Below are 27,948 nucleotides of genomic sequence, written 5' to 3'. Positions count from 1 at the left end.
GTGGAAGGTTTATGCTAAATGCAACAATAAACTCAAGAGATAGACTCATAATACTGTAAACAATTTATTGGAACAATGTACAGAATCAAGCAATGATACCCAGTCACATCCACTAAATCATCTTACAAATATTACAAAATTACTACAGTACAATATAGATTCTTTGCATGATCCAAAATATTTGGTGGCCCCAAAAGTATTTTACTTTTTTTTTTTTTTTTTTAGATTCAGCAGCTTATTAAAAAAAGAACACATCTATCAAAATTATGTTTTTGCTTTTACTCACAAAAAATATGAAGGCAGATAGTCTAATCAAGTCTGAAGGCTAAGTGAGAGTACAGGAGTTATTTGACTAGACATTCGTTAATATTGGTGGGTGACTTATAAAATACAAATTTTCAATAAAGCTTTGTATAGAAATTCAAAAATTGTAACAATAACTTCATAAGTCGTCAACTTATTACCTTGCTTTTATATTACGCATAATTAGCTTTTAGACAGTGTACTGTATACCTATTGCAAAACAGTGACAACCCTCAAAACAATTGCTGTCAAGGCATTATGAAGACTCCACGCTAAGTTTTTACCGTCTCATTACAATTACTTTTGACAGAGCACAACACGTATGTGCAGATTACTATCCTATTCTCTCCCTTGCTTTGCAACTGTAATTACATTTAACAACTAGCAGTGTTGCACATGCATTACCTTTCAATCCAAACCCAGATTCATCCATTTCTAATCTGCTGGGCTTGAGTTCTGCTAATTAGTTGCTAAGAGGAGATGCATAAAGGCATGAACATTGGGGAAATGATAACAAATGACACAGACAACTTGAGGTTAACACGTGGAAAACATATTCAAGTAGTGAAATACAACCACAACATATAGCAGCATTCAGAAATACAGCAAAGTAACGATGGGGACTGTGTTTAGAGACTTCACACCAGGACAATGTACACACTCCTCCTCAGGTTCTGATTACTCTGCTTATTTCGTGCTAAACAGCTGGAATGTGACAGACAAAAATCACTTCAAAAACACAAAATGACGTGGCACGACCAGTCTGTGCCTCTGTATTCCATGATGCAGTCACCTGACCACTATTCTAGAACTGTTACGTCTAAGAGATCTGATCTGTGTTTCACATCGTTACAACTTAACTGTAGCTTTACAATAGTTCCATAATCTAACGCTAACATTGAATCAATGTACTGATTGAATTACACATGTGTTCTAGCAGCAAAATCTATTTATGTGTTCACATCAAGGTCAGACCGAAGAATTTGGCTACATAGTTAATTCCAAGCACCTGCAGTTCTAAATTTTAAGTGCGTTGTGCATCACGAAGCATTAGAATACTGCAGTTATTACTCTGGCCAGCAGAGAAACAAAACGGCTGCCTGGACATAAAAATACCTAAAAATTTAAAATGAAAAGCCTCTCATCTTTCTAACCCATCATGGAATACATTCAGGCTACTTGCAACTTAAACATACACACGCATACACACACACATTCTAAAAATAAAATGGTGCAAAACAACCAGAGACAATAACATTAATGTAGTTTCACAGTATTTAGAAGCTGTAGTAAAAGTTCAGGGAGAGAGTTCTGGCAAGATATCATGAAGTGAGGAAATCCCAGTGTTTAGATACATTAATGTTTTTATAGATTAGAATCAAAATGCTGTTCCTTCACATTATCAAAATTCCATGAAGAATCAGGGTGTGAGGGGCCACCAACATGCAAGAGATGAAAAGCATCCACGTACCCCACAAAGCACAACCACTCAAAACGTTATGCAGTCGTCCTCAAGATCATGCGTTTACCACAAGAAGCCCCCGTCAAAATAAAAGCATTCGGTCTATTGAGAAATAAACACAGTTAACATTCTTCCGATGAACTGCGTGGTTCCGACAGCTACAGCCACAAACATCACTAAGACAGGATTTGGTGGCATGTCCTACAGGTTCCTCCTTCACTCTTTCGCAATGAAGTTCAAAAATATAACCGATTTTTAAGCATCTGAAGCTTCGTTCTGATCGCAGGGAAACGTCCGTGTCGACATTCTCGCGTTATACATCACAGCCAACGTTTTTTACGCATTTCCCGAATGGTGCGACGTCACAGCTGATGGCTGTAATCCTCGCTGCCGGAAAGAAATGTTCTGTAAATAGGTAAAATACGAGGTCAAAGAAGAATCACAGGGCAGTGACAGCTGTCAAATACAACACAATTCACAACTGTTTTAAAGCTTTTCACAATTATACAAGCATGCTACCTTTTTTAGAGAAGCTGCTCTTTTAAGTAAATCTTGTGCTCTCCAGTGACATAAATAACATTTGCCCTGTGAAAGAATCAGAACACTCGGGGGGGAACTAGCTAAATAACGTATTTTAGCTGATATGGAGCACTGTGAAATATGCCGTCCAGAACAGAATCCAATGGAACATTTACCATTTATCAGCTGAAATTCCTTGAGCTGAAGCTATCCTCGGAAAATAGTGTCTTGTTTCATTCTTGTCTGTCTAACTGTTCTGGTAGAATTCAATTGTGCCACTCACTTGACTAATAGGATTATGTGTGTAAACTGTTCACATTACAGCTTTCTCCATGTTGGTTTACATTTCATTTCATCAGTTCTGGCAGAAAAATAAACAGTTCAGGATGAAAGTTAGATTATTTCTGATTGAGACATGACTTGATTCATTTTTCCCCAATTATGACGTTATAATCTCAGGTCCATTTAACACCCCCCCTCCCCGTCTTGGCACAGAAGCAGTGAGCACTGCTGCTTCCACCTCCCTCCCACCCCATATCCATCACATCAGTGGAGACGTCAATCTCCCGTCCCTCCCCCCCTCTTAAAGGGTAACATTTTCCCTGGGTAAGAGAGGCTCCCAACATTTTCTTCCACAGTGAAACACCTGTGCAGAAACAAATAAGAGGCCATTAGGATGCATTAATCATACAGCAATATTAAAATGAATGGTTTTTAAATATATATATATTATCACAAGAGTAAATGATATCAGAGAGGAAACTGACCCCAGCAATTTGGCACAGTGCTGTTACACCCCATAAAACGCCAGCCGTTCCTTCAGTGGCACAGGGAACTGATCCGCAAAGCGCCTCCAGTTGTCGTCTCCCACCTGGTTCTTAAATCCATGAAGGATCTGAAATTAAACACCGGACAAGTTGCTTTAAAAAATAGAACTGTAAATGACAGGGCGTGTCAAGTGAGTCGCTGCACTTCCGCAGTTGGCCACGAGAGGGCCCATCCCATTCCACCCTTGACTGCATTCAATCCACTGAAATTCCCCAATTTAGAGGACATTGTTGTTTACCTTGTAGAACATGTCTCTGAGATCATCCTTTGGATTCACCCAAGAAGCTACTGCATCGCAGAAGAATATAAAATCCTGTTTCAGAGAAGAGATGTGCATCAACATTTACCACAGCTCATCTGAACGTTCGACGATGGCTGAGTCTCACCTGCACAACACCTCCGGGATTTACAGTGATCATTGTGCAAATTCCCCTGAATGCAGAATCTTTCTCCTCATTGTCTCTTATGTTTCGAAGTGAGGAACACCTGACCACAGGGACAACCGCATTTAACATCAATCAACAACAGGCAACGGTTGTAGCATGACAATAACATTATGATGTAATGTTTAGGTGTTTATCATTTAAACCTTCGATAGAGACTAAAAATTCAAGCATGCATGGAAAACATACTACGTGACTGATTTATAAAAATAGTTTTAGCACTCCTGCTTGCAACAATTATTGACTTTTGTTTTTAAGAAAACCTCAATTATAGCACCTTAAAAATTACATTTTAAAAAGATTGATGGTTTCAGGTGTTTTCGTTTTTGGGAAAAGGCACATGCAGCTGGGTGCTACTACTAAAAGGGATTTAGGAATGCTCCTTTGCAGCATCCTTTCTCTGTTTTTGAACCAGCAAGCATGTGTCAAATTTAATCCCATGCATCTTTTAGGTTAGGGACAATTAACGATGACAAAGGACTAGAAATTAAACGAGATGTAAAATACATGAAGGTGCTACTGAGGCAAAATGAAAATCACAAATAGGACCTAAAAGAAGACAGGGTTAGTCATATGATTGGCAATGATTACAAACTGATAAAAAAAAACAGAAAAGACCTATTTAGTGAAGAAAATTGAGAAGTGAGGAGAGCAACAGTGGAGAAAAGGGAGCGACAGGAAACGAGAGGAGAGGATAGGAGAAAGCTGAGAGGAGATGAATTAAATAAAAGATTGAATAATACACACCAGGGTCTTATAAACTGCTGTAGCATGGGTGCCACCTCTTGAGGACAAACGTAACCAAGACGACCAATTGTTATTGCTAAGGTAACGCAATCACGGTTACACACCACCAAACGCCAACCAAGACATGAGCAATGAGGAGGGGAGGGGGAGAAAAATAAAGAAAAAACAAACAACTCAGAGACATAAATCAACAGAATTTGTGTATGATAATTAATAGATTTCACTAGTGTTGATTAATTCTACCCCGTCTGCGACGGGGAGGAATGTAAAATATGACACTCCATAAAAAATAAATTAAAATAAAAGACGTTTAAGGGAGAACACATTGACAACTTCGACAGGACATTCATAGAAAAAGGCAAACAAAGGCATCTGCTTTCAGAAATCACATGGATTGCACAGCTAATCAAATCTAGAATAAAACTGATTGAAACTGATTAGCTTGATTTCAAAGTCTGTGTCACAATGCAAAAAGGTGTAACATGTATGTGACTGGATCAAGCAACAGTGCACACGCTCTTTCTCCCTTAAACTCACATACGTTCAATTATTTTTACATAAAAAACAAATGTCTTTGGCTTATTCTTTAGAAAAGACATGACAGATAACTCCAAGCCAACTACATGGAGGGAGAATAGTATCCAGCACAGCAGGTTCTTATGAGGCAGAGAGGAGGGAGGACCTAAGTTTAAAAGACACAAAACTATGCAACATTCTCATTAACAAACAGGCATTTATGAACAGTCCAATGACACATGCAGAAAGCAGATGGTATGCTCATTAAAATAAAGTTCAATGCAGGATAATCCGCTCAAAGGCTAATATAGTAGGTGTGACATGTGCTTTCAGAGAATGGACTGTTGACGCCACCTCTGCCTGGGGCGTGACACGGCTGCAGATTTAAATTTAGTTCCAGTAATGTGTTCCTGGAAATCTCTCCTGTGATAAAATATCCGATTGATCTTATTTGTTTTATATTCCATTGGTCTGTCGTCGAGTTTTAATAGAAAACAGGTCCGTTGGTTGGCTGAGTTCTATTTAGGTTCCAGAATCAATCAAATGACACATTTTCATGTATCCTGCATCAAACATTAACCATTCCTAACAACATTTAACATCTATTGGCAGATATGCATTCACATTTAAAAAACAGGAAATAAAAGCAACAAATAAACTGACAGCAAACAAACACATTTACAGAGTCCCTAGTTTCTCTGAAGTTTAGGTAGTAGAAGTTTAGTACACTGGAAATGCGTGTTTTCGATTTAATGATCTCTGGGACTACAAAACTGTGGTTTCCAATTCAGTTTCAAACAAGGCACAGGATCATTTTCTCGCTTTAAAATGCTTTATGCTAGGTGCGCCACATTTAGTCTGGGTTTTCTTAATCCTGTATGAGGCTAAGGGAATGTGCAGCTTTGCACTCGCATCGATCTCAGATGTTATGTTACTTCACCTGCTGCTGCACAGTCTGTCCACATTAGTTAATATTGGGCTGGACACGTGTTTCAACAGGGGTATCAGGGGATCTCCCACTGGAGTCTCATGCTTCGGTGAAACCAGCAGAACCAGTAAGGCTTGTGGTTTTGGGGTTGGTTTTTGAAAAAGGGTTAGACCCTTAAAAACCTTAAAAACATGGTAATGTAGGTTCAAATGGACCTGAGTGTGACAGCACCTCCCTGTGTGTGGCAGGCTGGCTGGTTTGGTCAGCAATGCCACAAAGTGGTACCTGTGTTCTCCAGAAGAGTCTTTGGGGTATTTGGTCTGTTAATGATCTCCACCAGTTGGTGCAGCACCATGGCAACGTAAGGCTGCATCTCAGGTCCTGAGGAAGTAGAAAGAAAAAAAGGAAAGATAAAGATGGAAAACAAACCCTGAAATGAAACATCAAAACACACTGGATGACATCAAATGAATATTTGTGAAGCGCTCACCCATTTGTATCGATATCTCTCCAATTGCCCAAGTGGCATTGTTGCAGACAGAAATTAATTCCGGGTTTAGATTTGTACCAAGTACAGGCATAAAATCAGCTGCGGGAGGGAAAGCACGCAGCTGACATTAGATACATTAAGACATTGACCGTGACTCTGCCTAGTTTATGCAGCATTAGCTAAACGTACCAATGCATGGTTTGACATGCTGGAAACAAGCCTTAGTCAGATCACCCAGCAGGGCAAAAGAGCTCTGCCGCACTTCTGGCATTTTGTCCTGAATAACCAGAATTGTTATCAAACGCTGAACATTTATAAATGACATTGTCCATTTGATCAGAACAGGAGCGTGTCTAACATCTCTTCACCTGCATGCACTGGTACATGAGGGTGAGGATGTTGCTACAAGCAACCAGCTGCTCGATGGTGCCTCCCAAACCTTCAGCTAGTCCACTCAGGAGGTCCAAAGCCACGATCATGAAATCTTTGTCCGGAGACTCGTACTGGTCTGGTTGTGACTGATAAAGCTACAAATGTTAAGTATAGAATAAACTAATTATTTCAGCAATATGCCTACACACTTGGGCTCTCATACGTGCACTCACCATGGCCTGTGCCAGGGTCTTCTGGACCAGGTTGACACAGCGTTGGTATACAGGCTCACAGTATGGCAGAAAGCCACTTTGCAAAGCAGTGGCTACAGATGAGAGACACTGTGGAAGGAAAGAAAAAGAAGGTCAATCGTCCACCCATATGCTGTCGCCTTCCCAGAGATGAGACTGACTCGCCTCTAATAATGGAAAGAGATCTTTGTCTTCATCTTTCAGTTGGTTCCACTTCTGGATCAATGGTGGCATCAACATCTGAATGTATTCCTAAGAAAGAACAGTCTTGAGAAATCAAACAGGCCCGCGTCTGAAGCATATTAACAGTCACGCCGAGATTTCTATTTGCATACTGGTTTGTTGAGATGGTGCCCCACGGAGTCCGCGAGCGTTCCTATGGCGTCGTAAAGAATGAGCAGATTTTTGTGTTGGTACTTGCTGAACGCAAACACCAGCGTGTCCAGGATGAATGCCAGATAAGGCACCAGCTCTGTGCAGGCTTCCTCCTCCAAAGTGGCAAATGCACTGGGATGAGGAGCAGGACGACAACACAACAGTGGGTCATGTGTGACAATAACATAGAGGCGGTGGGAGGAAATCCAATAGTGGATTATGTTTGCGAGCTGCTTACCTGCAAGCAGCCTCCTGCACACGCTTGTTACTGTCCAGGATACGTTTGAGCAGCTCCGTCATCAGAGGCTTCAAGTATGTATCCGGAGGCTGACTGACAACCCAGTGGGCATATCGACTCAGAGTCCAGCAAGTGATGGACCGCACCAGGGCTTTTTTATCAGACAGACACTGGACGAGGTGGGGAATGAGCTCGGGCAAATACGGGATCATGCCCTGCATGCAGCCTGCGGGCACAGATAGGATCAGTGAGGATCCCTTTGGTTTGCTGTTCTGAAAATTTGCTAGGTGGACTCTTTTATCCCATCCTTACCTTCAGCTATAGCCCCAAGCACGAGAATGCCAGACTCTTTAACCACCCAGTCTGGATGGAAGAGCAGCTCTTTCAGTAGGGGCAGAATATGCAGCAGCAGTTCGTCCCTGAACACGTTGGCCAATACATCCAGAGCAGCTGCTGAACACTTACCTGATGGTTGTTCGAAAGCAGGGACATGTGAACAGAAAGGTGCAGGCGCATCATACAGACGTGACAGGTGCAGAGTGTATTTTACAAATAACCACAACATTATGTTGCTTTCGTCAAGGCGATGGGAGCATTAATGTTGCCCGCGGTCTTCGGTCACATTGGTGCTGAACTCACGCAGGTTCCAGTCTGAAATGGTGTCGTCGTCATCCAGCTCGTCGTCCTCGTCCTCGTCGTCCTCGATGCCGTCGCCCTCGTGCTGCTGAGCGACCGTTCGGGAGCGATGGAAGCGTGGCCTGATGTCTTGCTCATTGTCTGGGATGGCCTCGTCCTCCTCAATGTCCCCCTGGTGCCACATGAACGCACAAGCTCAATAACAAACCATGGGTAACCACAGGCAGCCGAAACTGACGAGGTATAAAACATATTTACAAAGTCACAAAAACCTCTTAAATCAACCTGGGCCAATTTGTCACCCTACAAGCAGATAGTTTATGATACATAAACCAACCTTGAGCAGGATGATGTCGATCTCGGAGTACTTCATCCCGTTGACAAGCACCGGAGTGAGCCTGGAGAAGGGAAACTGTTGGGCTAAAGGCCAAGGACGATCCAGACCCGCCCAGCTATCAATCACATCTGATACACGCTCGGTCTAATGTGTCAATATAACAAATGTTACAGCTGAGGTCAACAGCCAAGGTTCTTAATCAGCAGTCCAAGTGAGGAAGAGCATTATCACCACACAAGGTCTTCACAAATTTACTGCCAAGGTTACTATGAATCAGCCGCTTTCAATACCTGCGCTGTATATTTGCCCGTGTCATTGTGTGCGCTGCATACTGACTAACTTGTGTGTACGTGTGTGTTCTTACTTGGACAGGTGTCCACAGAGCACCTCTTTACACACAGGCTGCTCTGCCAAAGTGAGCCAGAATTCACAGGCCTCCAAAGCAACATTCTCGTCCTGGTCCTGAGTCCTCTGCAGCATGTACTGAAAAGGCAGCGACAGTATTTTGATCTTATCTTCTTATTTTAACATGACCGTCTCTTTTAGTGGCCAATGGGCCAATCAATAAAGGAATAGACAAAGGGTGCATCGTATCATACACAACTGAAACGCCTGAGCTTTTCTTCACTTTGTCCTCACCTCAATGATATTATGCATATGTGGCAGGAGACGGTCCAGGCGGACTTCCAACAGCATGACGAGAGCTCTGCACACGTTCTTTCTCACTTCTGGCTCCTCGTCTTCCGCCAGAGCAAACAGGTTCTACAGAGGGTAGAGACAGGAGGACAAAGGGGTTGAATATTTTCCTCTCACCAACTACAGTGGGTAAAACATGATCGTACAAGTCAAAAAGGGGGAAATGAACAGGTCTGCATCAAATAAATATCTGTATATATGTTTATACAATCATCCCAAAAGACACATGAAGCCAAATTAAACCCAATCTTGGCATAAAAAAGGTCTGCATTTTCTTCTCAATAATGCTTTGTCTTAATAAAGGACAAAACAACAAGCTAAGAGGTAAAATGTCAACCGGTTTTCAGAGCTGCAGCATGTAATTACTGAAATAGGCAATAATGATAACGGAGGGAGATAATTGCACGTCAGGTAGGCCCAAAAAAAAAAGAAGAAGCTTGCAGTCAGACCAGACTTGCCTCGATGAAAGGGTCGATGTGCAGCATAAGAGCCTGAGTCCGGCTGATGATAAACTGATTGACGCAGGCAATGGCATGAGACCTGCAACACAACAGCCAGCACTTAAGATTTACAATCATGGTTTTCTCACATGCCGCCTGCAATGAATGCGACCCCTGTCTCCCGTGGTCTGTCTCTCATGATTTAGCCTAAGTATGAGTAACACTTCCTCTGTTCAAAGGCCCTTTGCATTAGGAGGCCGTGGCACTGCGGGCTGAAAGTACACGTTAATTTTACTGATCCATTTAGTGTGTTTATACTAAAAACAGTACAGAAATGTTAAATCACATTTAGAGTAAACGTGCCTTTTGCATGGTAAAACTATTATTATAAACTTTGAAAGATAAAAGTAGGATTGACATTCATAACAGCAACACACATATGGAGAAATGTTAATATATGCAAGTTAAAAGTAACCAGACTTTGTCAGACTTTGAAAGTGGGAAAATACAAAAAGAAAGCTGGATACCTAATCTTCGGACTGTTGTGTTTGAAGAACTGCAAGAACTTGGGGATCATGAAGTTTAAAGGACGGTCCAAAATGTCACTGTCCAGGATCTCCGCAGAGTCTTCGCAGATCTTTTGAAGGGCTCCGAACGCACCCTGAAGGCAAAAAGAAGACATGAGACACATGGAAGCCCAAACCACTGAGATTGGAAGTGATCCACCTGTTAAAGTCAAGATGCAGACAAAGATCCGCAGAGACGGTGTTAAATTTTATATGGAGCTTCTTTTGGTGATCCCGAAATCTTGCGATGCGCAACGTTAGATGGTGTCTAATGTGGCCACAATTAATTAATTAATCCACAGCCTATAATGTGCTTCGTGCGTTTGATCAGGACACACCTCCAAACAGACGCAATCCCACAGAATCCCCCATGGTTGATGTGCACATCCCCAATAGACTGCAGACTTCAGTGTCGTTCCCAGACATGCAGTCTGAGAAGCAGATATGGCACATCACAGATACTGATGCCGTCTGATGTGTGTTTCCATGGAAACCACTCCCCTGCCAGCATTCCTTTGAGATGAGATACACTGAACACTTGCGGGGAAAAAAATATACTTTGGCGCCGCCACGATGCATTAATATGAAGCGCGAGGCTGCGTCTGCGCCAAGGTCAAAAGCAGAAGGAGACACAATTCTGTTGCTAGGGTGAACAGACAGAGCCGTCTGCATCATTAATTTACAGGTGACTCCCTTTCAATGCAGGGACAAAAATAAATAAAAGATCACATGTAGAAGTGTTCAAGAACCCCCACCCCTCAGATTTAAAAAAATGGTATGGAATTAAACATACGACTACACACGCTGTAATATGCTACAGAGAAGAGGGGGAAAAAACCTGAGCAGCCTCTCACACATTCCAGTAACTGTCTAAGGTTTAATCCTCCCTTGCAACGCCGCAATGAAAGGTCACTGCATGCGAGAATGTGAGCAATGCGCAGATGAAATGAGAGATATGCGCTTTAACCAGTTCCTGCTGTGGAAAATCGTCTGCTGCCGCCACTGACAGCTTGCACTTCCGTCGCAAGAGCTGCTCTAAACCTTTTCCAGCAGCTAGTTCTCAAAACCGCTCCGATGCAGATCTGACCCGAGACCACCCAGCAACCGCATCGTACAACACATTTTGTAACCCGGCGGTGAACTTTCTGAGACCCTACAGTTTACTCCAGCCAGGGACCACGAGCCCTCACAATGTAGCTACAGAGGTTTGAGGATCATTTTGCAATGACATCCTAATAGAACGTAATTAAAGACCCAACACCGACATGTACTTGCACATATTTGGCATTGTGTGGGTTTCAAAGTATAGATACCCTGTAACTGTACACTGGCAGTCACCACACCGTTTCCAAGAATAAACATCCATGTGTCACATAAACGGCAGACCGAGTTATTTAACTGTTGAATTCAGTCAAAGCTTTTTTCCATTGGATCATTTGCTCTTGCTTGTAGTTACATGGTTTTAGACAGATGATGGGTTTAATGCTGTTTCTAAACACCCACACTAAAAAAGGTAGTACAATACGGGTGAGGGAACCAGTGTAACAAGTATCACAGGCCTTTATTCCAGTTTTCTCCTCCTTATATGGTCGCAGGTCCCCACCTCCACCCTAATCAAAAACATACATAAATAAGCTACTAAATGTCAAAAAATCTTTAGTGCACTGTACATTTTGCACGTTTTTGCTAAAAGAACTTTATTTCTTCCAGGCTTCATCTTTAGCATCGCACTAAGAAGCTTTCAGGCCTCCAAGCTGCTTTTCAAAATTCTAAAGTCTTATGAGAAGTTGCTACTTTTGGTGGCTGTACAGCACTAAGCCTCCTCGTACGTACACACACACACACACACACACACACACACACACACACACACACACACACACACACACACACACACACACACACACACACACACACACACACACACACACACGTTCAAGCTCCACAGTAAATAGCTGACCTAAATCTCTGCATCAGAACGAGCTTTAAAAGCAAAGCGGTCGCCGATATTACAGAGGCGGTATTTCACGATGCATCTTTTCCTCAAATTCGTGATAGTAGCGCTTTGTTAAAATCATTTCTGCTCCAGTGGGCGCCGAGCGATCCTGCCAGGATGCATTTAAAACGTCTTTCCGCGCAGCAGAGGCTGGAATGACAGTAATGTGCAATTTGCGAGTGTTGGCCAATGTAATATATCCATCGACCCTGCGGCCTGGGATCACGGGCACAGACAGACATATTATGAACATGGGGGGGGGGTTATGTCGGCCTGAGCATGGGCATGACACCGCAGCTCATTGAAGATGATCAAATATCAACTACAAGTTACTTCGCTAATGTTAACAGTTGCCCCGTAGAAGCATTTGTACAAGTTCAGCTCAATAAATTTTTACGTCTTCATCATTTTAGATGTTTTTCTCTAGAACCATACAAATACATACCGTTATATCATTACTCTCACACGTGCCAGAGGGACACTAGAGTGTGTAGATATTGCCAATACTGGTTATTAGGAGTAATGATTATGAATGCCCCAAAAAAAAAGGGGTCAGAATGTTTGCCAAAAAAAGTGGAGAATAACCGATTTTGTGTTGAAATAATCTGGAGCTGTGGCTGCTGTTCCAGCTGTGAGGCTGCCTTTCGGTCATCTGGCCAGCAGGATACCGTCCAGATGATGCTTCAAGTGACCCATGCTGTCCAAATATACAGACATGAAGGATGGGTGCAGGGATGGGCTCATTCCAAAAGCTCAAGTGCTCCAGGACACGTGATTCCCAAAAGGGCATATGCTTAATCTCTTGCTCTACCACCAACATACACATTTAAGCTCCAACATGGCTGAAAATTAATTAAACACAGCAATGTCAAATCCCTAAAAATAGTCCTGTGTACTGTGAAAGGTTTTTCCAGGTTTAGAATTGGGGTTTATTCTTACAAATAGCAAGGATATTGATCTCCAAATGCTAGAGCACACATGTATTTTTAAGCCTTCTACATATGGAGAAAATCAGTCAAACGTTTCCCTTCTTCATCCTCACCTCGCACGTGTTGTAGTCCTCTGAATCCAACAGTAAGCAGAGCTTGGGGAGAAGCTCCGGCCAGTTCTGCAGCTCTCCTTTGGAGGCAATAGTGGTTATGAGGATACCTGTTGTGAGGAAACCAAAAAACCTTTTAGGGACGTTTCCGCACAAACTTGCACCCATTTACTCACTGGCTCGCGGCATATTTCTGTGATGTTAATGCACATAAAGTTTTACACATGAAGGAGGTTAGGGCAGTTGGAATGCAAAGGGGCTTGTAGCATTATTCTTCTTCTGTGGTGGTCATTTACGGATTTAAATCTTCTCTGAATTAACTGGTAACATTTTTGTTTGGTTAGTGGCGCCCCAGATGGTGTTTGGGAGGCATCACACTGCGCTGACCCAGAGGATGGAACTTACCAACAGTAGCCCGGATAAGTGGAGATGAGTCACCAATGTTCTGGAGGCACTCGCTCTTGATGAAATCTGACACGCCATTAGGGAAGTTCTGATAGTGAGCTTTCACGTTGTTCTTTAGTATCAGCCCACTCAGGGACCGTGTAGGTTCATCTTGAGAGTTGGAGATAAAAGGGGACTTGAAATGTATGATTTAGCATGACATGGCGAGGGTTTAAGCATTAGTCTTCAGTTACTCACAAGGTCATGCAGCCTTAACATTCTTACACAGTGCACCAAAAACTATTCAGAAATGTTAATTAATCCTGGGATTAATTGAGCGGGTGGCTTTGAAATATTTGCTGCTTGTCACTTCTTAAACAGGAACAAATTATTTTCAGCTATGGCACCCTGAGATGTCTTGATGCCATCAATACTTTGGTCATCAACTTTGCACAGTCAAGTCTAGAGATGAGGGGTGCCAGGAAATAGGTTTAAAATTAGAGTGACCCATATTCTAAGCGCTGCAGAAAACATGCCATCAGTGGTCAGCAGCCAAGGCCAAACGCAACCGTCACTGAGCAGTTACATAAAAACGATACCTCTGACGCGCCGACAAGGACAATTGGAGGATGTACAGGTGATCTCACACAGGCGGACAAACTGCTTACCTTCAGATTTTAACTTTGTCAAAACAAATATCAAATAATTGTTGAAGTCGGGGTACTGGTTGAGCTGTTCGAGTCTCTGGGACAGAGGGTTGAGGAAGACAGTGTGCTATCTGGGTCCTGCACCTCTATCACATGATGAAATGGTGTTTAAAGGATGAATAGAATGCATGCAACGCGATGTGCAATTATCAAGTCACAAACTGGATCTGGTACGGATTTGCATTTTAGCAGCTAGAAGAGATGTGACCAAAATTCACCTATATGCAATACCTGGTTATTGATTCGTCAAACCAGGTAATTTCACGTATGCATTATTTTCATATAGATACAGTAAACTATAACACATTGATCTATAAATTTGGTGTGACAATGGACATTTTGTATCGATTTAAACAGGTGATCTCTGACACAACCTCAACCTTCATTATATCCCTACAATACGCCAGAGACCGACTCTCTGCAATACATTAGAGTCAAATACTGTCAAATCTAATGGTAAGATTTCCAATTCCTAGAGCATTTCTTTATAAACTCAATAAATCGATGACAAAAGACTGAGGTGCGGATGACACGGCGGCAATAACTGGCTGTTTAATTCGCCACATTTAGCACAACATGAGTCTTTCTATAAAGGCGATCAATTGGATCATAAAAACACACGACATTTTTTTATCTCTATAAATCCATTTCTGAGGTTATTAATAGTCATAAACAAAATAAGCCTCGCGTTGATGACAGTACATTGAGTCAGCAGCAGAGTATAGTTACTAGATTATAACGACAGGTTAGTAGCTAGTGTGAGCTAAAGCTAGCCTGGTTGGCTAATATTTCAAAGCGAAAATCGCCGTCTGTTGACATTGATGTCCGCCTATAGAAAAGGATACTTGCTGGACGGTTCTCTGCGTGGACGTATCTGGCGACTGGGACTCCTTTAACAGCTGCAGGATCTGTTGAAGTCCCTGCTCGTCTGGCTTCCATTCACACTCCATCTTGCCCCGCCGCCGCTGCGGATAAAGAAATAACATTAACTGTTACTGGGCTTGTCATCAAACGCGTCGCTGGAGGAACAAGAGCACGACGCCGACTCGGACGCGCACCGATCGGGCTTTTATCGGTCACGCTCGGGCTCGCTTTTACCTCGTCTGGAAGTCGGTGCGTTGAGAGGTCGCTGGCTGTCTGTGAGGGTTACCGTGTGTCTGGGTTTTCAGACACGGGCCTGTTGGAGCAGGCACATCCGTTTTCGCAACAAGCTGTAAAAGCTGAGAGCCATGGAGACCCGCGTCGCGACGCATTTATCCGGCTACCTTATCAGCTGACGCCCGGCTGAGCGGTCCTAGTGCGAGCGCCATATAATATACGTGTAAGCTCACCAGGCGCATGATTTTCTCATCCAAAATGGAAATCAGTAAATGTATGGATGATTTCGGGAATAACTGAGGGCCGCACATGGTCGGCAATAATCTGAATTAAGGGTTAAATTAAATTGAGCTAACTTTATAACCGAGCATTTGTCCGACGGCACCTGAAAGCAGCACGGGTGTTTGAGTAGAGCGACGTCACTGCTCGTTGTAGTTTTTGGACATTTATTATATGTTGAAGTATATTTAACTTACTTTTGGGAAATGCGTTTGCCTTTCTGCTGTGAAACAAATGCATATGTCATCATGAATTTCTGAAACAAAATATTTACTACCGCTAAGGAGGTTAGGTAACAGCCGGTGCAAAATAACTTAGATATGAATGTATTTTAATGACATGTTTATGACCCAAAAAAGAGTTCATTAAATTTTGGTGATGTTCTGGAGGGACTTTGACCTTTGATCATCCAAAAACCATCGGCCAAGCAGCTTATAAACTGCTTGAGGTCTGGGCTCTGGAGTGTACTTTTAAGTATAAAATCAATTTAAATGCAATTACTGATATTTTATTTGCTATTTGTAATGTTCTAGGTAGATGATTCTATTTATGTTATTTCTCTGTTTTAGTAAAAAGTAAAGGCTCATCAAATGTGTATTTTTATTTGTTACTTTCTTGGATTAACAATATTTTCCCCTGTTCAGGAAACATCGATTCTTTAGATCATTAACCGTGTACTTTTGATCTTTGTGAACTATAAATGCTATCGTGTATTCTTTTGTATTGTTTTTTTGTCAGAAAATTGTTAATTAACTGTACATCAGTTTAGAAAGTGATAGTTACACTAAAAACTTCATTATATCTGCATCGAGTTTGCAGTTTACGAAATTCAAGATTCAAGATGTACTTTATTCATCCCCATAGGAAAATTGAATTGTAGTAGCAGCATAACGTGGATTAATATAACTAGTCTAGGTTTTGTATTTACAAAGTATAGGAATAGAATAAATAAATACAAATAAGATTAGAACGTTATAAGCATATATACAGCATATATAAATATAATATATACACAATATAATATATACATATTATAAGCATTATAAGCATATATATATAAATATAGAATAAAATAGAAATAAAATTACAACATAAACATTAGACAATTATTGTTGTTGAGTGAGTTTGGATGAATTATTAGAGTTTAATGGCAGACGGCAGGAACGACTTCCTGTACCGTTCCTCAGAGCAGCGAGGCTGCAGGAGTCTGTTGCTGAAGTTGCTTCTCAGTTTGTCCACTGTGTTATGGAGGGGGTGGGAGGGACTGTCCATGATTGTCCGCAGTTTCAAAACCATCCTGTCCCTCACCACCTCGTCCAAGTTTGCAAGATTACAGCCAACAACAGACCCTGCCTTTTTAATGAGTTTGTTGAGTCTGTTGGTATCCTTAGCTTTAATGCCTGCACCCCAGCACACCGCAGCAAAGAAGATGGTGCTAGCCATGACAGACTGATAGAACATCTGGAGCATCCTGCTGCAAACACTGAAGGACCTGAGTCTCCGGAGGAAGTAGAGTCTGCTCATGGCCTTCTTGTAGACAGCATCGGTGTTTGTGGACCACTCCAGTTTATTGTCCAGCTGAACACCCAGGAAAGATTATTTGTTGTAAGATTATTTCCACATCTTTCCCACTAATGCAGACTGGGGAGGGTGGGGACTTGCTTTTACTGAAATCCACCACCATCTCCTTCGTCTTGGTCACGTTGAGCTGCAGAAGGTTAACTGTGTTTTTATCTTAATCTCCTCCTTGAACGGCTAAATGTTAGGTAAAAGTAATATACAAACCCAACAAAAGTTAGTTATTATTATATATTACTGCATTAACAGTAGGTTTGTGCACTTTTTTCAGCTGAGTTGGGTCGTTAATACGCAGCATAATAGTCCGCTGTGCAGACCAGCTCTGTCCACTAGGTGGCAGCAGACAACAAAAATGCGCCAGACGCGTTGAGAACGTCCCATGAAGAAGAAGGACTATTGCTACACTCCGTTGCTGCCACTCAGTGTACTTTCAGGGCAGCATCCACTCAAGTAGTCTCCTTTTTGTTTCACACAGTCGTGCATAGGTTTTATTTTCTCTTCTGTCAGTCTTTCCTTTAGACTTTTCCTTTTTTAGAAAGACCACTTGAGGAGATCAGAAAGAGACCGGACGTTGTGGAAGGAGGAGTTTTTACAACCCCCCCTTTACTGCCTCGATTTTTCTTGCTAGCTGTTTGTAAAGAGAGTTCTTTTCTGCGGTTCCAGGAAACATGAGCTTTCTTTTGTAAGTTATCTGTGTTAAGTAAATGTTTCTTCTTGCCTGGCATCGTTTGTTTTGATAATGTTTAATTAGGCTTTGGGAAACAAAATTAGCATTATGCACACAGTTGAATAGCGATATCACAACACGGGATGGGACTACTTCCTGGATTGGCTTCAAATATATACTGTGATAATATTATATTAATATAAATATCTGAGGGAATCTATATCTACATCTATATCGTTTTGCCTGTCGTCTACAACTATGTTACATTATGCTTCGGTTGCCACACAGGACTTTTACCAAATGCTTCACGGTCTGGCCTAGATAGTTACTGGTATGGTATCGCAATGGGCTAATCTAGCGTTGATGTGACAAAACCAACATATTAACCGCTGGATTTTACTCAAAAAACAGTTGTGTAGGTGATAATATTAGATTAATAAGATGCTAAAAACCTCAGAAACCCGGTTGAGTATGTAAATATGTAAGAGTCAACATTGTAGCCCTGTGAAAACGTTTACAATGCTCAATATGTTTCATCATCAGATGAGGAGACATACTGATTTATCTACAGCTCTTTAGGAATTGAACGATGCCAAGTTAAAAGTCAACGTGCCAGACTTGTTCCAACTCTGTCTTTAACGGTCCTGTGTTTCTGTTGTTCCTGACATAAAGGCATGTATAACGTTGCCTTCATATTGCTCTGTGTTGGTAGACTAGGGTGATAATGAGGAACTATTCCAAGCGGTCATTTACAATATTCTGATGAGACTGGAATTCTTGTTTAATGGGCCGGTGAGGTGAACTGAATGCTCTGTCTCTGGAAGACCTCATTAGGCCTCACATGGAAAGAGACACACTGTTCTGCTACTATGATTCTTACAAATTGCTGGAATTACCAAGTGTTCCATTTGTCGGCGTTTCCACCCAGGAGGAACTGCAGACTCGTGCTTTGTCATCACATCTGTCTCAATATGTCTCATGCTGTTTGCCTTCCTCTTTTAAATCTGACACAGTGCAAACCGTGGCAACAAAACCTTCAAGCCGAAGAAGAATATCCCGGAGGGATCTCACCAGTACGAGCTGTTGAAACATGCCGAGGCTACTCTGGGGAGTGGTAACCTGCGCATGGCAGTCATGTTGCCCGATGGCGAAGACTTAAACGAATGGGTCGCAGTAAACAGTAAGCACACGTTTTACCAGTCCCTTACTCTTTTGACACAGGATTTGTGTTGCTAGTAGAGTGACTCATGTTTTCCCCAACCACTCGCAGTTGCATGCTATTGCTTGGAAATTCTTTTACTGACATCTTAATTAGTCTGCATCAAGAATCATTGGGGGTTGGAGGAACTTGGCATGCATGGTAGAAAAACCTCTGTGAATGTTAAATAGACTTTATTGTCTTTGCTCTGAAAGCCGTGTTAACGTTCTACCTAGAAACCAAGACAAGTGATTGGCAATGAAATAGCTACTTTTATTATCAACCACTTTCATGGCATGAGCTGTACATTGTCTCAGTGTGTTAGCAATGGGATTATGTATTGAAATGATTGGATTGTCAAGCTGCCTTTGGTTTTAAACTAATGTGTTTTTCTTGACTTGGACGAATTTACATGATATTACGTGTTTTGTTTCACTGGCTGCACATATAAGTCTTTAAGTTGGTCCAGGGTGACTTTCCTCCTGCCAGTTGAGCAGATGTCTTTCAGTTTATCAGTAGTGTTAGAGTGCAGCAATGCTGATTCAAGGCAAACAAACAGTATGCCAAGTCCCGACCATACTCCTCCATCGCTCCTGTTGGTTTAGCGCCGACCGTAACATCCCTGGCTAACTTCCTTATGGACTGTTATGGTGTGACGTAAATGGTCAACCGGTGTGGCCCAAGAACAATGACTGTCTCTTTATCATCTGTTTGGCCTCCAGAACATTGGGCTTATATTTATCAAGATGGATTTTTTTTGTTTGCTTTTTGAACAGCTGTGGATTTCTTCAACCAGATCAACATGCTTTATGGCACCATCGCAGATTTTTGCACAGAGGAAAGCTGTCCAGTCATGTCTGCTGGTCCGAAGTGAGTTTGCACATTGTCACTGTTATTTTAGGGGTGTGTGCTCATTCAGGGTCAGGTGGTTGTCCAATTATCGGGTTTGAATGTCAATAGGACACCAGAGCTGTTTGAATATAAAATAAGTACAAGGTCTGTGATGTTGTGACACCTGTGTATTCTGAAATCATCCAGTCAATTAATGTTCTCCTGTCTGGCATTAAGCTTTGTCCCTTCTACCTACCAATATACAACTGTGCTCTCTGAAGGTATGAGTACCATTGGGCTGATGGGACCAACATCAAGAAGCCAATCAAATGTTCAGCTCCCAAGTATATTGATTACCTAATGACCTGGGTCCAAGACCAGCTCGATGATGAGACACTTTTTCCTTCGAAGATCGGTACGCATTTTCTGTTAATATTTCCTTGTTTTTTCATTAATATAGTTCTAATTACAGTGTACTTTGTGATTCTTAATAGCTATAATACTGAAATCTACATACTGTTAATATGAGGTGAAAACAGGCAAAAAATAACTCACAAAAATCCTCTTTCATGGTGGGATCTCACAATAACACATTTATAAACAGCATTTTTTTTAAAGTACCTGAGAAGATGTCCTACCTGATTCAGAATGTTCACTTTGAAGTAAAATGAGCTCCAATTTTCCAAAATCAAAGCCCAGCTCCCAGCAAGCAGGGGCTTGTGCCGACCACGGTGAATCCTGAACACGGCTGAACGGCTGCCAGCACAAATGTATTTTTCCATCATCCTTTAACCAATGACTCAATGTGCTCACCTGAATCCCCTGCAGTTAAACACCATCCTAACCCTGTACTAAAGGATGGCTCCAGGAATATGTCATATTTCCAGTGTGAAACGTGCATATGGAGTGATCTCACCAGTTTCTTTCACCAGCCCTTTTAATGGGCTTCTCTTACCGAAAATTGCATAATAGAATTCTTGACTGCCTTTTACCACAAGATGGTCGTGGGGTTGTTTGCTCTTTGAAGTCGTGCCCTGGCCTGTCTGAGCCGGCATTTGCTCTACATGGAACAGAAGGAATCAGCATTAGCCCTGGTTGTTCTGTTTGGTGTTTATTAAGGTAAACAAATGGTAGAAAGAAAGGCTGATCTTATCATTTACTATTAAACTTGATTAAAAATGAAATCCCATTTGGTTTTTGTCCCTAGAATCTGGATGTCATGGAATTTTTAGCACTGTTGAATGAAATCCACAATATAAGTTATCTCCTTTCACCAGGTGTTCCCTTCAAGCGAAACTTTATGTCAGTGGCAAAGACCATCCTCAAGCGCCTGTTCCGAGTCTACGCTCACATCTACCACCAGCACTTTGACTCAGTGATTCAGCTGCAGGAGGAGGCCCACCTCAACACGTCGTTCAAACACTTCATCTTTTTTGTTCAGGTACAACAAAGCCTTTTAAAATGATGTCTTGTGCCGCTTTGTTAATATGCTTGATTTTGCTGTTTGTTGTCTTCTTCAGGAGTTCAACCTGATTGACAGGAAAGAACTGGTCCCACTTCAGGAGCTGATTGAGAAACTGACAACCAAGGATAGATAAACAGATGCATAAACCATACTTTATCAATCTTCTAGTTTTTGCACAGATGCCCACCCCACTCTGGCTGTATGTATGCAGTATATAATATTTTAACATAACATTTGGGGAAATGTTTTTACCAATGCCAGGACTAAGGAAGGGTCTTGAGAAGTTTAAGGCACCTGGAATAAAGCAATCAGGGATTACACATATAATTGAACAAATTACAGTTTACCATGTTGAAGAAGAATCCCAGTATTCAGTCAGGGCTGACATTTAGGGTAATAAAGAGATGTTTATTAGTTTTATACTACACTACACTCGACACTATCTTCATTCCTCTTGGAGTTTTGGCAACGAGGAACAAGCAGAATAGGTTTTCATTTTGATCATCAGCAGGAAAGAGTTGTTTGTTAGTTGCTGTAGCAATGATAGAGGAGTTTTGGAAGAATGAAGCCAGCTTTTAAGGCGGTTTAACAGCACTAGATAGTCATGAAGATAATGGCTATCTAGTACTGTTGCCAATAGGTTGCATTTAAAACATGTCTCTAAAATAACCCACTTCTGTCAGAACAAACCAACCCTAAGTGCCTAGTATGGCTCATCATTGCCCTATAGCAACAGTGAGAACTGTAAAAAAAAAAAAAGGCCATATACAGCTACAATATTAGAGTTTTCACCCAAACTTCTGCTTCTGTGTTCTTCTATCCCTCTTCTGTTCGTACTCAACTATTTTTACTGCAACTGCATCTTACGTTGTCATAAGTTTCTTTTTAGTATTCATTGCAGGTTATGAATGTTGAAAGTTCAGCACAGAAACCATCATGTTACTGCAGGGGCTAAAAAATGAGCTTTTGCATCTTCTGGTCACCCCCCCCAACAAAAGTATGAGGAAACATCTTCAAAGCATCAGGAAATTAGATGATGAGGAAAGAGACTTGTGAATGAGACCAGCTCTACTAGTTAAGAGTTTTTAAGTTAGATTTAGTTGCTTCCTTTGTCATGATGCTCTTTGAAGAATTTTCCTGACCTCTCACCTGAATGTTGGATCTTTAGTCAGAAGATGTGTCGTACAATTTAACCCTCTTGATTCCACCACTGAGGGTGGAATCGCTCACTCCCTGCCGACATTGGTGATGATGCACAAATGAGGTTTTTTCGCTCGTGTGGTCTGAGATGGTGCATGTACCTTTCCCCAAATTTCAGTATAGTTTTGACTATGCAATAATTAACTCTCGACACTAAAGTTCGCTCACTTTTGCTTTGTGGAATACCAGTAATTTGTTACAGAATATCAATTCCAGTGTGTTAAAAAAAAGTAATAACTTCTCATTCAGGTTTCATGATATGACGTCGTTTGTTTTGGGTTTTTTTCCGAACTTTGACCGAGAGGTGGAAAACTTAAGTGCACATGTGTAAATACCGAGAAATAGACCTATCGTATAGCGAGCATGGAGTGGTAGCTTTTCCTTTAAAGAATGCATCTAGTCATTTTAGAAATTGCTTCATAATCCTTTGATTGGACATTAAAATTGTTTGCTTTTATTGTTGAGTATTTTTCCCACTTCCCTAGCTAGCTCTTATGAATGTTTCTGCTCACCAGATACCTAAAAATGTAATAGAAAGTCAGTCATCCTTATGAAATGCCCATGACAGCCTTTTGCCGAATTTTTTCCTGTAATAATTGCTGAAATGTGTGTAAATATTGGCTCGGTAGGGTTTTTCAATGCTACTGAATTGATTTATGCTGTTTACGAGGCAAATAAAGGTGGTTTTGACTATTTGAATCCAGTGTATGTTCAGAATCAATCATATATATATTTTTATGTGTATATATACGCATATATAGACACAAATAAATACCGTTCATACATCCATACTGCTGGAGGATTTACATTTTGATATGTATAAAGCATAGACAAAATCAACATATTTGGAATCACACGTATGCCTACATGTGCAGACAGGAAATGCTTTTGCATTATGATTTTAATTGATTTCATTATTTGGCGATGTCCCTTTTCCCTCCACCAGAGCCTAGCCTAAGTTTATTTTGAAATTTCTTGCCTGCATTTTAAATTAATGCCCAGTTTTGACAGTTTAAGTAATACTTTATTGTTGCTGACTGGGGTAGTATATCAAATGCTACAAATAAAAGCCAACATTTAATTTTCAGAAAACAATATTTTTCGTGTTACAAGGTTGATTGAATAAATACCAATTCATGACAAAGCCGCCTCCAAAAGAGTTTATTCTGAAAGTTCTTGTTTTTTCCAGCCTGACCGGCTCCATAGCCTTTGTTTTCATATGCCGTCAGTTGCACAGGAAATGGATACTATTATCGGAGAGCGTTTACAAATTTAAAGTTTGGATAATTTTCTTAATAATAATTTTTATTTTAATTTAATTACACGAATAGTACCAGGTAGATGTGCACTTTCAAGGCTATATTTGTAATTTATTTTTCTTGTAAATATTCATTGGTTGTGTGCGTGTTATATAGTTATATAATCCCACGTTTTAGTACATAATAATATATTATACTGGCATCAGATTCATAGAGCTTTATTTACATCCACTCTCGATAAGACAAAGTGTATCCAGTAACAGCTATTAATAAATGCTTTATAGTATATTATAGCAACAAAGTCAAGGCTAAGATAACTTTATTGTCCCACAAGGTGAGAAATTTGATGTTTTCTCTTCACGCCGCAATACACATTCTGCAATCAACATTGTACAACCAGCATACACTATTCTAGTGAAGTAATGCATCGTTACTCGATCTCAACAATCAAGATAAATTGTTTGATATATAAAATTACATATATTATTCTATAACCAAAGCAGATTAACCAAAGTAGAGTTCAGAGGATGGTGATGAGAGGGTAAAACACAAAAAAGTTATATCGGAAATTCAAACTTTTGTCATTAAAGCACTCAATCACACATGTATCCTTTTATCAAGGGGATCAAAGGCGAGGTTTCGTGATTCCGCGCGTATTAGGCCCACAAATGTAACTAATAGCTGTAAATATACTTGTTTTTGAGCTTTCATATTGAGCTCAAACTTTCGTTCGCTTCTTCACAGCCAATCAGCATACGTGACGTCACCGGTGAACGCAGGATCCCGGACCAATCCAGCGCGTGGATGCTGCACCGGAAGTGCGTTTCACTTTCCGATTTCAATTCCCGCCGAACTTGACAGTTGACCAGCTGCAGCCGCTGCGTTTTAAGGACTTTTATCTTGTGAAAATATGTCCATCATACCGAAGAGACGTTGTCTCGACTCGCTGGAGGACTCCATGAATGACTCGATGGAGAAAAGGATCAAGCGGATTTCCATCGAGGGAAATATTGGTATGGATATGTTTCGTAAATTTAACAATATAAAAAAAAAGTGTAAACAGCCTTACCCCAATGCTAACATTGGCGGCAAGCGATGAACTGTGATGAAGTGAATTGTGGAATTCACCTTGTGATCACTCGCTAAATAAACATGGCTAAAAAATAAGTCATAGTAAAATAATTTCTTGGTTTCTCTAATAAATAATAAGCAAGCTGCCTCGCTTTTCTTTCTTGGCTGTATATTCTACTCATGCATGACTTATTTTGCGCGTTCTTTGTTTAGCGGCAGGTAAATCGACATTTGTGCGCCTTTTGGAGCAAGAAAGCGCGGACTGGGAGGTAGTACCAGAACCCATCGCCAGGTGGTGCAATGTCCAAACACAAAGCGATGACTTTGAGGTACGTATGAAAGAATAATGATCCAATACACTGTAGAAACTATTACTGATTGACGTAAATTACTTTACATCTGCATCTTTTTATCTCTAACACTGCACTGTGGAAAAAGCCCTTCCCACTCCTCGGGTAGAGGAACATGCTCGGCACATGATAAATTGAGAGTTCCACTTTTATTTAGAGTGCAGCTGCCATCTGTCTATGTATCTGCATTTAGTCACCAGTAACCAGCATACACAGACACAAAGCAACAGATGGTCATGGACACATTACTGAGTCTGTAGCAACTACAGCTGTAACCCCACCCTTATGTTCATTTTCTTCAGGCTCCTCCATAAGATAAAGAAAACCCGATCTTGTTCTTCCAACAGTGTCGTTTTTGTGTAACCCTGTAATTAACATATAGAGGCTGGAGTGCTCAGTGAATCAGTACATTTATAGAAAGTGCCTAGGATATACACTCTACTGCACATTGCTTAGTAGTGTAAAATGATAGTAGCTACTATTGACTGTATGCACAACTGCAGAGTCCAAGCAGAACTGCTGCAACAACTGTTGCGTACAACTCCCAATTAGATCATAATTCATGGAATGCCCAACATTTTAAACCCGTTCACTTGAAACTGGGGCAAAACACGCAAAGAACTGCATCCTGAACGATCATGGCTTTATGTGAGTCTGGAAGGGATCAATAATGATGATGATATTAATAATTTGGGCTGCACATGGAGCTGGAGCGGCAACACATTTATTGATTCCACAAGGGAGGTGTTCAGTGTCACCCCAGTTCTAATTTCAGCTTATCTGCCCCCCGGTCCAGGAGCTGACCACATCTCAGAAGAGTGGGGGAAACGTGTTGAAGATGATGTATGAGAAACCGGAGAGGTGGGCCTACACGTTTCAGACGTACGCCTGCGTCAGCCGCGTGCGCGCTCAGATCCGCCTAGCCAACGGGAAGCTGCAAGAGGCCGAGAATCCCGTGCAGTTCTATGAGCGCTCCATCTACAGTGACAGGTATCACCGATCACAGAACTAAATAAGCGATGAATTTAAAAAAATAAATAAATAAATCCTGTCGTGATGCTGCTAATAAATTCAAGTCGGCTGTTTCATCCTTCGCGAGTCCATCTCTGCTGTGTTGGCAGTAATGTGGACAGGCAGCTTGTAAAGAGAATGCTGATCCTTTCCTCTTTGTTGTTGGCGTCCACTTGTTTTTCAGGTACATCTTTGCAGCTAATCTCTATGAGAACGAGTGCATGAATGAGACAGAATGGGCCATGTACCAGGACTGGCACAGCTGGCTGCACAGCCAGTTTGGCAAGCACATTGAGCTGGATGGTATCGTCTATCTCAGAGCTTCACCTGAGGTACCCTCCAGCTCTGTTCACCAAAGTGGGATTTTTCTTTTGGTGATCAAGTGAGATACTTTTCACGCCTGTTTACAGAATTGCCTTAAGCGCTTGCACCTGAGAGGCAGAGAAGAGGAGCAGGACATCCCTCTGGAGTATCTGGAGAAACTCCATTTTAAACATGAGAGCTGGTTGCAGAACAAGACAATGACGTGAGCCTGAAAAGATACTTACAGATCTCACAAGAATAAAGTTTGATCCAGTGTAACTGCCGCCCGGTCCACCCAAAGGAACATTTCCTTCTAAAACAAAGCTTCGTTGTCTGTAATGATGACTTCAAAAAGGAAACTGTGTCCTGTTGTTGCATCACTGACTCTCCCTTCTGACTCACAGGACAGAGTTTGACTACCTCAACCAGGTGCCGATCCTGACCATCGACGTGAACGAAGACTTTCAAGAGAATAAACTCAAGAGTGCCGGCATGGTTGAAAAGGTCAGGATCTGAGATTAGAACTTAAATTGTGACCTCCCCCCCCCCCCGTCTTTATCACTGTCGACATACTCATTCGCTCCCCTTTAATCCCTAATGGTGGGATTTTAAGTTCAAACTGTTTTAAAGACACTCAAATATAAAAAGAGTTGAAAGGGACAATGACATTTTATAGAGGCCTTATAAACAGTAAATAAAGCAGGTTCTTAAAGGGACAAATAAAAGGAAGCTTAATGTGCAAGAGACACCACAGAATTAATCAAAAAGATCTGAACTGAGGTTCACCAAAATAAAGGCATCAAAACAGGTTGGGGGGGTTTTTAGAGTGTGATCTGTCACCGAGACGGGTCACAATGGAAATGAGGCCTGACGGGCTGCTTATGTAGCAGTTTCATATTGACGGTAAATACAGCTGCTTTCTTCAGAGATCTGACCGTTCTTCCTCTGTTTCAGGTGAAAGAGTTCCTGAGCACGCTGTGAAGCTCCCCTGAGGACCGCACGGAAGGAGGGGCTGGGGACGTACACCGCCGGTCCTTTTTAAACATGAATAACTCTTAAGATGTTTTATCTCAATCTTGTATGTATTTATATAAATGTGTGTAATGTGTCCTGTTTAATGCAGGATGAATTGTTTTACATTAGCAAAGGGTATCAAATGATAACCTGTCCTTTAAGACGCTAAAACTTTACCAACAATTATGGGGGTGATTGGATGGGCTGTCCATGGCAATTAAAATTGTTATTAAAGGAAACGGGTCCAACACTTCCCAAAATATTTCTTCCTCATGGCGTTATTTTTTATTTTATTTTTTTAAAGAAAGGCCACAATCTTTGTAAATAGAACAACAGCCTCTAGAATGAAAT

General features: G+C 41.3%; 3 protein-coding genes across 5 annotated transcripts; 2 read left to right on the top strand and 1 right to left on the bottom strand.

The window, feature by feature from the left end:
• Nucleotides 1–51: 51 nt before the first annotated feature.
• On the bottom strand, nucleotides 52–15,554 carry tnpo1 (transportin 1). 3 transcript variants are annotated; one of them, XM_011604662.2, is made up of 25 exons: nucleotides 15,372–15,554; nucleotides 15,119–15,238; nucleotides 14,235–14,310; nucleotides 13,588–13,737; nucleotides 13,186–13,292; nucleotides 10,109–10,242; nucleotides 9,600–9,681; nucleotides 9,085–9,207; nucleotides 8,810–8,928; nucleotides 8,446–8,506; nucleotides 8,112–8,280; nucleotides 7,785–7,937; nucleotides 7,473–7,698; nucleotides 7,195–7,366; nucleotides 7,025–7,111; nucleotides 6,842–6,949; nucleotides 6,605–6,763; nucleotides 6,426–6,513; nucleotides 6,237–6,335; nucleotides 6,032–6,127; nucleotides 4,303–4,378; nucleotides 3,499–3,598; nucleotides 3,351–3,425; nucleotides 3,052–3,179; nucleotides 52–2,930 (listed from the first exon to the last, which is right to left on the bottom strand). In XM_011604662.2, exons 2-24 carry the CDS (start codon nucleotides 15,221–15,223, stop codon nucleotides 3,075–3,077), a joined length of 2,670 nt encoding a protein of 889 aa, XP_011602964.1. In that variant the 5' UTR covers nucleotides 15,224–15,238; nucleotides 15,372–15,554; the 3' UTR covers nucleotides 52–2,930; nucleotides 3,052–3,074. The 3 variants fall into 3 exon arrangements, 2 of the variants coding, with proteins under 2 accessions (XP_011602964.1, XP_011602965.1); XM_011604663.2 differs by having other exon boundaries at nucleotides 6,605–6,754; XR_964591.2 differs by lacking the exons at nucleotides 52–2,930; nucleotides 3,052–3,179; nucleotides 4,303–4,378 and having other exon boundaries at nucleotides 15,372–15,553.
• Nucleotides 15,555–17,603: 2,049 nt separating this feature from the next.
• On the top strand, nucleotides 17,604–23,288 carry LOC101066108 (MOB kinase activator 1B-like). The gene is made up of 6 exons (XM_003965253.3): nucleotides 17,604–17,910; nucleotides 18,909–19,075; nucleotides 19,870–19,963; nucleotides 20,206–20,339; nucleotides 21,202–21,365; nucleotides 21,445–23,288. Exons 1-6 carry the CDS (start codon nucleotides 17,897–17,899, stop codon nucleotides 21,520–21,522), a joined length of 651 nt encoding a protein of 216 aa, XP_003965302.1. The 5' UTR covers nucleotides 17,604–17,896; the 3' UTR covers nucleotides 21,523–23,288.
• Nucleotides 23,289–24,567: 1,279 nt separating this feature from the next.
• Nucleotides 24,568–27,862, top strand: dck (deoxycytidine kinase). The gene is made up of 7 exons (XM_003965252.3): nucleotides 24,568–24,861; nucleotides 25,133–25,248; nucleotides 26,066–26,259; nucleotides 26,465–26,612; nucleotides 26,691–26,806; nucleotides 26,988–27,087; nucleotides 27,538–27,862. Exons 1-7 carry the CDS (start codon nucleotides 24,759–24,761, stop codon nucleotides 27,562–27,564), a joined length of 804 nt encoding a protein of 267 aa, XP_003965301.2. The 5' UTR covers nucleotides 24,568–24,758; the 3' UTR covers nucleotides 27,565–27,862.
• The last annotated feature ends 86 nt before the right edge of the window (nucleotides 27,863–27,948 follow it).

The sequence above is a fragment of the Takifugu rubripes genome, chromosome 6 (assembly GCF_901000725.2).
Source record: "Takifugu rubripes chromosome 6, fTakRub1.2, whole genome shotgun sequence".
Classification (NCBI taxonomy): Eukaryota; Metazoa; Chordata; class Actinopteri; order Tetraodontiformes; family Tetraodontidae; genus Takifugu; species Takifugu rubripes.
The sequence above is the reverse complement of the archived record's forward strand: the minus strand, read 5'-3'. Positions and strand labels throughout refer to the sequence as shown.

Excerpts from the sequence above, each read along its gene's own strand:
- tnpo1 (XM_011604662.2), bottom strand. The coding sequence starts at position 15,223 with ATGGAGTGTGAATGGAAGCCAGACGAGCAGGGACTTCAACAGATCCTG. Across the intron at positions 9,208-9,599 it reads ACATCGACCCTTTCATCGAG|AACCTGTTTGCTCTGGCGGA; the intron begins GCAAGTCTGGTC and ends TACCCTCTGTAG. Across the intron at positions 7,699-7,784 it reads GCTTGGGGCTATAGCTGAAG|GCTGCATGCAGGGCATGATC; the intron begins GTAAGGATGGGA and ends CTGTGCCCGCAG.
- LOC101066108 (XM_003965253.3), top strand. Across the intron at positions 19,076-19,869 it reads CGAATGGGTCGCAGTAAACA|CTGTGGATTTCTTCAACCAG; the intron begins GTAAGCACACGT and ends CTTTTTGAACAG. Across the intron at positions 19,964-20,205 it reads GTCATGTCTGCTGGTCCGAA|GTATGAGTACCATTGGGCTG; the intron begins GTGAGTTTGCAC and ends TGCTCTCTGAAG.
- dck (XM_003965252.3), top strand. The coding sequence starts at position 24,759 with ATGTCCATCATACCGAAGAGACGTTGTCTCGACTCGCTGGAGGACTCC. Across the intron at positions 25,249-26,065 it reads CACAAAGCGATGACTTTGAG|GAGCTGACCACATCTCAGAA; the intron begins GTACGTATGAAA and ends CCCCCGGTCCAG. Across the intron at positions 26,260-26,464 it reads CGCTCCATCTACAGTGACAG|GTACATCTTTGCAGCTAATC; the intron begins GTATCACCGATC and ends CTTGTTTTTCAG.